At 35.9% G+C, this 7,668-nt stretch overlaps 1 protein-coding gene across 1 annotated transcript in view; it reads right to left on the bottom strand.

Annotated features, from left to right (window-relative positions):
• Positions 1 to 6,607: 6,607 nt before the first annotated feature.
• LOC149786659 (acetylcholine receptor subunit beta-like 2) overlaps positions 6,608 to 7,668 on the bottom strand; it is a 39,101-nt gene continuing 38,040 nt past the window's right edge. Inside the window, exon 7 of the mRNA XM_089977183.1 lies at positions 6,608 to 7,342. Within this exon, the coding sequence (XP_089833309.1) occupies positions 6,998 to 7,342 (345 nt within the window). The 3' untranslated portion in view covers positions 6,608 to 6,997. The remainder of the gene's footprint in view (positions 7,343 to 7,668) is intronic.

Genomic DNA, 7,668 nt, shown 5'->3' with positions numbered 1-7,668 from the left:
TTATTGATGGGGTGGGTTTCAACAGAAATAAAACATCTCAAGGAAACATTTATTTGTAAAAATCTGGACCTTTCTACGAGATGATTTTATTTTTGTTTATTTTTTTGTCGGAATTCTTGGGTCTGTTGGCCCTCTCTGCTGCTCGCAATCTAGACAGTGAGGGGGTAATTGTCCAGGGACAGCGAGATATTCCGCTGAAGTTAACTCGGCCAGAAATTAAACAGGTGGCTTCGCTTCCAGGTACAAAAGGATAAAAAGAAAAGAGATTTTGAAACTGCGTTAAAATCCAAATCTCTCTCTCTCTCTCTCTCTCTCTCTCTCTCTCACGCACATTCTGAAACATCAAAATTAGTCATTGTCAAAGCAAGCCCACAGAGACTTTTAAGCAATACGCATGTATGTGTATGTATGTATGTATGTATGCGTGCAGTATGTGGATATATCGCTCCATCGCGCTGTTTGGCACATTCCTTATAATCATAGTCCATCGTTTACGTAGATTAGTTTGGCTCGACGTTGACTGGATCTTACGTTAATTCCTTTGAACTCTTGGACACGCGATCAGGATAGACGATCATGAACCATGTTAGCTGCGGATGCTCACATGTACATTTGTTATCCTAATTTACCAGACGAATCATAAGTAAAAGTAGTCACGAGAAATTAGAAAGCCAGAACGATGACAAAGTTTGGAGAGTCGTAATTAATTATCTTGTTCATAATGGTTTTTTGTGTCTTAAATATAATATTTCAGTTGTTTGAAAAGTAGAGGACGTGTATAATTTATTCGCGTGCGCCGTTTTCATTTATGGACGCAATATACATTTACGATTTCCTTCTCCAAAGTAAAGCATGTAGCGTGTCCAAGTTTAAGATAAGTGCATAACATTGGGTTGACTGTATACCCTAATAAATTAGTTGTCATTCCGACATAATGAATGTAATTTATTGGGTTCCTAACCGATTCATTTGTAATGGTATTATAGTGATTATAGAGAGACAATGCAGTGCCGTGTTATTGACAGTGTCAATCGGATACTTTGCAGAAATTGTTTGCAAAACTGGCAGTAAGGCAAACAGGTGTCTTGTATGTATCTCTTTAGAACGAAACATAGGAAATACATCGAAATGTTTAGTTTACGTGCTTAGTGGAAATTTTGACTGCTATATTATATTGAATACGAACAGCAAGTGCTGTTTTACAAAAGTGTTTTTAACATGTGGAGAGCGCTTTTCGACCTATTGAAACATACAGTAGCTGTACACGGGTTGCAAGCATTACTTGTATTATGTTGATTGTATTAATGCCCGACTTTAAATTATGCAAAATACAACTGAGTTAAATTTCGTTTGTTTAATGTTGATAAACTTCATGTCATATTTTAAAACTGTGCTGGATAAGACTTTGAACAATAATCTTTGTACCTATTTATAGATTTTAATTAGCGATGAGACATGCCATATTTGATAGAAATCAAAATCGATTATAAAGAAATTATGTGGAACTTGGAGTTGTTCGTTGTTTTGTAATGTTGTGTTAATCTCATTTTACAGCTATGGCACTGATAGTCAATTATTTACTTCAGATGATGCTAAAATGAATTTAAATAAAATGCAAATAAGAAATATATCGCTAAAGTCTGTAGCCACAACCAGCTGATACTAAGGACAAAAAACATGTACAGTGTGGTGTATATATTATATTGTTTTCCTCGTTGGTATGTATGGCACTGGTGGTCCATTATTTACTTCACAATGTGGCTGTTTGTACCTGGAACGTATTGACAGGGTCCGTTTTGACTTGATAACCAGCACTGGCGATGAATATAGTAACATTTGTCTCCCTTGTTTCAATGTTTACAAAACCCAATATTAAAAAAAAATGCAGCCTACTTTTGTCGTCTGTTTCTACAAAATAATACTCTTTCCAATGTTTTCTTGTGGTTTTGAGTATGCTTTGTTTTATTTACATCACGTTTGTAGTTGATTTGGGCACGTTTTGGGTGAATCTTGTGGCCAATCCTAACGTTCTGCAGAGAAATTTGTAGTATTCAAGACTGAATTACGGATTGTTAGCCTGTGATTGGAATTGTATAATTCGCTGCAGTGTGCATCGCGTTGAATTACTGCATTTATTAATGAGTTATGTTAGAACTTGTACTTTTTTAAATTTGAATACATAGTTGTGAACTAAAGAGAGTTAGACATGTTGGCCTTGTGGACATATCGTGAAGTATCTGCATATTTTGAACACTGTGTATGATTTGTATGGTAACGAAAGCGTCTGATTGTTGTGATACTGGTAGTTACTATATCGAGAATTAAAAAGGTGTACTCATGTCACGGAAGTTGTTGATGTGTGTATCAGGAGTCGTTAATACCGTTGTTGTGTTATTACCCTTATTTTATCGTACAAGCATGTATGTAATCTTTCTATGCGAGTGTGTGTGAGACCTAATGATTTTAAGCGCCATTATGCTGATGAAAGGTTGTGTGAGGGTTTGAAATTGTCTAGGTCGAAAGGGAGACTAGACTATACGTCCATTATTATTTACAGAGAAGCTTTCGGTGCTGTTTTGGGTTGTTCGGGATGGACCGAGTGCCACACAAAGGTGACGAAATGTGGAAAAGTTGTTATAGATGTCACGGGACCGGATACAATAACGGAGGCGAAGTTTGACGGCAGAACGGAAGTGGAAGGGTGAAGGACGTAGTCGAGGGACGGAAGGGGTTCTGGAGTATCTATCAAGGAAAAGGAGATAATACAGATGAGTAAAGTAGCAGGGATAGGTGGAAACACGATCACGTTGCACATCATGTGATGATATAGACAGATTAAATAGGTCGACCGAGTGGAGAAATTGTGGAAATTTACTTGTGTTGTTTGAATATTTTGATTTGTTATTAAATTGTTATTCCTCACATTTTATTGTTTGTGTATATTATCCACCCAGACCATCGACATTGCTTACATGGCGGCTTGGAGTTATATATCCGTCAATTTAAAAATGTTGAATTGCACGTCCTCCTACGAGATTGGCAGTAATACCCTAGGAGACAAAGTTATAGCTTTACACTACCAGCGGAGCATCAACCTGATATGTGGCAAATAAAGTACCCTGTGGCATTGTTTTAAGAAGTGCTGGTGGATGGAAACAGACCGTGTCAGTAGAAATGTATACAAAAGACAAGTTGCAAATAGTAGTTGTCTTTGGAAATTGTGTTCTGTAGATATCATTCTAACTTTTGACAGAGTTTTGAAACGTTCATTCACGGTTGTCACGGATATGTGCGTCAAGTTGCCATTGCATTTTATTTTAATGTAGATTTAGTATAGATCACGTTGCTCTCCACGTAATTACGCACACAACATTACACGTTATGAATGCTAGAATTCTATCGAACTATCACGACGTGTGTTTTGTTCGCTCATTTGATCGATGTACTGTTTTAACTTACACGCACAAATGAATCTTCGAAATTCAAAAATGTAAGACGTCACTACCAAAATTTTGAAACAAGGCTTAAAATCGATAGGCAGTTGTGTAATAGTTTGCAAAGTTAGCGCTTTATTTTGTGTTTATTGTTTGTCTTTTAATTGCTTTCCGTTTCGACAAAGAATAAGTGAACGTCGAAACCGCATTGGCTACTTAGAAACTAGTTTTGCAATGTTGTCTTTTTATCTCATTTATCTTAATCAATACCTCAATTTCTTAAACACGCGATGTCTCCATTGCTGGGGTCCTGAGTGGCCGAGTGGTCTAAGGCGCTCGCCGTTACGGATCACTGCCATCTCAGCTTTGTCTGCGTGGGTTCGAGTCTCGTGCTCGGCCAATGTGGGTACTTGAGAAAGCTTGCCAGTAGCTTCTCGTGGGTAGGTTGTTCTTTCTGGGGCTTTCCGAGGTTCTTCCTCCACCATTTATACTGGCCGCCAAGTATAGCCTATCTTATACTGAAAAATGGTGTTACACTTTATAACAACAACAAGAACTCCATTTCTGGGTCTAGTACAGTAGAACCGGGTCTAATTTGTCATATGATTTGCATTCATGATATGTATGGAGACTGGCCCTATAGAAATATTTTATTATTTCCATGGAATCAGTTGTTTGACTTGGCGGTATGAAAGTCATGTTGGAATCAGTCCAGTTTAAATAGTCTGAGGAATCATCGTTTTGATAGCATGCAGTAGCCTTTGTCTACGTGGAAGTGATACAACAACTGATATCTCCGGCAAGCGGAAATGAGTGACGTGCTTGGGATGATTCCTTGATTATTTGCCACACTGAAATGCAATGGGCCATTTTAAACAGCAAGATTGCAATGTTCATGTATGTTATGTAAGCAGCAGAATTTCATTTTTACGTCTACGTTTTACTGAACAGAAAAACAGTACAACATATCTGTTTTGTGAGCGAAATTATTATTTTATGTTTGTTAGTAATGATTCCCTATTTCATGTCCGTTATTTGAACAGCGTAATAGCCCATGTATATGATTTAACCAGCCTAATAACACGTCCGTTATTTGAACACCGTAATGACACATGTCCGCTATTTGAACAGGGTAATAACACAATATGTCTGCTATTTGAACAGCGTAATAACTCATGTCCGTTATTTACAGCATAATAACACAATGTCTGTTATTTTAACAGAGTAATAACACATGTCCATTATATAAACGGCATAACGTATTAATATCACGTCTCTTCTACGAACAGCGCGGTTTCTTAACTCCTTTCATGTTATTTCATGTTTGTTATGTTAATAAACTAACACAAGTTTTATGCATAGTCTTTTTTTTGTAGGAACGGGAAGAAAAAAAAAACAGCAGAAAATTGTGGAAAAGTTTACAAGTATTTTTAACGTTGTGTATATAGGTGTGTGACATTGCTCATGATAGACTCAATTTGTATTCATCACTTTCACTTGTATATTTGTAAATAATTCTTTCTAGAGTTGTCTCTTTTCTGAGGGGCCCCGAGGTGCCGAGTGGTCTAAAGTGCACACCGTTACGGATCATTACAATCTCACCTCTGTCTGCGTGGGTTCGAGTCTCAGATTCGGTCAATGTGGGTACGTGAGAAAGCTTGCCAGCAGCTTCTCGTGGGTCGGTGGTTCTCTCCGGGGTTTTCCCGGGTTCTTCCTCCACTATTTATCCTAGTCTCGCTTGTTACAAGGGTGCACTGAAATGACTGGTTATTGAATACGTGTACAACACGAATAATAAAAATTGATCAATCATTGGACATGCACGGGACTCCTTTCTATAAAATAATGCTCTTAAACGTACTCAGGTCCTTATATTTGTTACTGTCGATTCATAATTTTATTTCTCACGAATAATAAACGTACTTTAATGACATAAATGTAATTTCTCAACTCAAGGCAGATGGGAAAAACTGTTTCTCTTATAAACGACACGTCTCAGCCCTGTTTTCTAAAGCTTCTGCAACAGAGGGACTGTAACAGTTGCCGCAAACAATCGGTTATCCCAATATCGTTACTTATTCTTGATCTGTACATTATCTTTTAACGAATGCTGTAAAAAGTGAACATTAAAATAAAAAGCCACACTTTCATATCGTGTTTATAGGATAAAAGCCATACATTCAGATCGTGTTAGGACATAAAAGTCATACCTTCAGATCGTGTTAGGACATAAAATTCATACCTTAAGATCGTGTTCGGGCATAAAAGTCATACCTTAAGATCGTATTCGGGTATCAAATCCATACCTTCAGTATTCTTCATCACATCAGTTTCATATAATTGTTTTACAAATTCTCCAGTACATTGCTGTGATGGGAGTACTAAATAACTTCACTTCGTACTGTAGGTTTTCTCTGTATAGTAATTTTAATTTCATATTAAAAATTTGTATTCCAATTAGTTCTAACGAAGCAATGTTATTCATTTATTATCATTAAATATGTAGACTAAATAAATGAAATTAATAAATGATCAAACCGAACGTGTATTAATACTAATGAAAAGTTAATAAGAGATGCTGGGGGTGGGGGTGGCGCAAGGTGGAAGGTTTGCCGAGGGCGCAAATATCATTGCACCGACCCTGGTTAAGATTATGCGTGGAGACAGTCACCTAACGCTGTGTGTCATCCATGATTTTGGCGTACATATTTCTTGTAGAAAGAAATACGAGTTAAGCAATGTGTAATTGTAAAGACTGTAGAAAGCGTTTGCTCTAAAAGGACAAAAGATTATGAAAAACTTGACCTCCAGAGAAATATTTTGCTGTAAATGAACACGTATGTACAGACCTATTGCATAAAATTCAAAATTGTTTTTGTTGTTCATGTTGTCGTGTATATATATATATATATATATATATATATATATATATATATATATATATATATATATATATATATATAGACACACACGCAGACAATTTGTATGCGTCATAATAAAGATATTTAATGAACATCTGACAAAGGCAATTTGAACTGCAGTAAGAAATACTCTATTAAAGAAAATGAGAACAGGTGGGATTTCCTCATTTTCAAGAAATGCTAGACTACAATAAACTATGATCTTTCAGTGATAAAATAACAACAATTAAAGAAAAAGATTAACTGAGAACATTATCAAGATTCCATTTCCGGTTTTAATTTTTTCTACAAGCATTGTCTGGATTCCGTAAAAGAGGATGGCAAATAATTTACACACATCTGTTATATACAGACAGAGAGCTTTGCATTTTGTCATTAAAGTTTTGAACTACTAATCTTGTATATATATATATATATATATATATATATATATATATATATATATATATATATATATATATATATATATTCTACTGGTTCAATTAATTAAAATAAAAATGCTTGAACTTTCGTAGTAGCAGGACGGAATTTATACGTCCCATGTTGTATTGATATATACACATGAATAGTTCCATGCAAATATCATGCATCGGCCTCAATTTTCATGGATTATTATGCCAATAACACAATTTTCATGGATTATTATGCCAATAACACAAAACTACAAACCAGGAATGTAACAAAGAAGAAAAAACATAACAATCTGTCGATCACCAGAGCAACTTGATTCCATTCACTAAATATTTCATTTCTTGCCTCGTCAGCTGTGCTCCTAACCACCAAGCTGTGCAAGTAACGTAAAATCTCTTCCACATCTCGTTCCAGTTTGCTGCTGTATTTGTTTGTCTGGTCACTGCTTTTGGATGCGGTGTCAGTATTTATGACCGGCTTATCAAGACCCCTCAGTGAAATGGTTTCCGATTCTTCTAGAGGATAATATATTGTATCGCCCAGGCAAACCATTTTCTTGAGTGTCTTCAAAAATATCTGTCATGAGGAATGAAAAAAAAGAGACCGAGGGGATTAAATCGGTATAAATTACCACTAATCTGCTATTAATGAGAAGAAAAAAAACAATTATTTTTTTTGTGGTGTAACATTATAATCAACTTACTGGAAGGATCAACTAAGAAACAACATATGAATGTGTGGCGCAACACTGTTCAAATCCAATGAAATGGTGATTGGTATACGTGAACATTTTGATGTGGTGAGTTTTTTCTTCCAGATATTAATACGGTAAATGCACTCAAATAGTACGAGGCAGCAACAGGTCAATAGTGACGTACCTGTTCGGTACGACCTCTTATCTA

This window comes from Sinohyriopsis cumingii, chromosome 12 (assembly GCF_028554795.1).
Source record: "Sinohyriopsis cumingii isolate HCF-2022 chromosome 12, ASM2855479v2, whole genome shotgun sequence".
NCBI lineage: Eukaryota > Metazoa > Mollusca > Bivalvia > Unionida > Unionidae > Sinohyriopsis > Sinohyriopsis cumingii.
The sequence above is the reverse complement of the archived record's forward strand: the minus strand, read 5'-3'. Positions and strand labels throughout refer to the sequence as shown.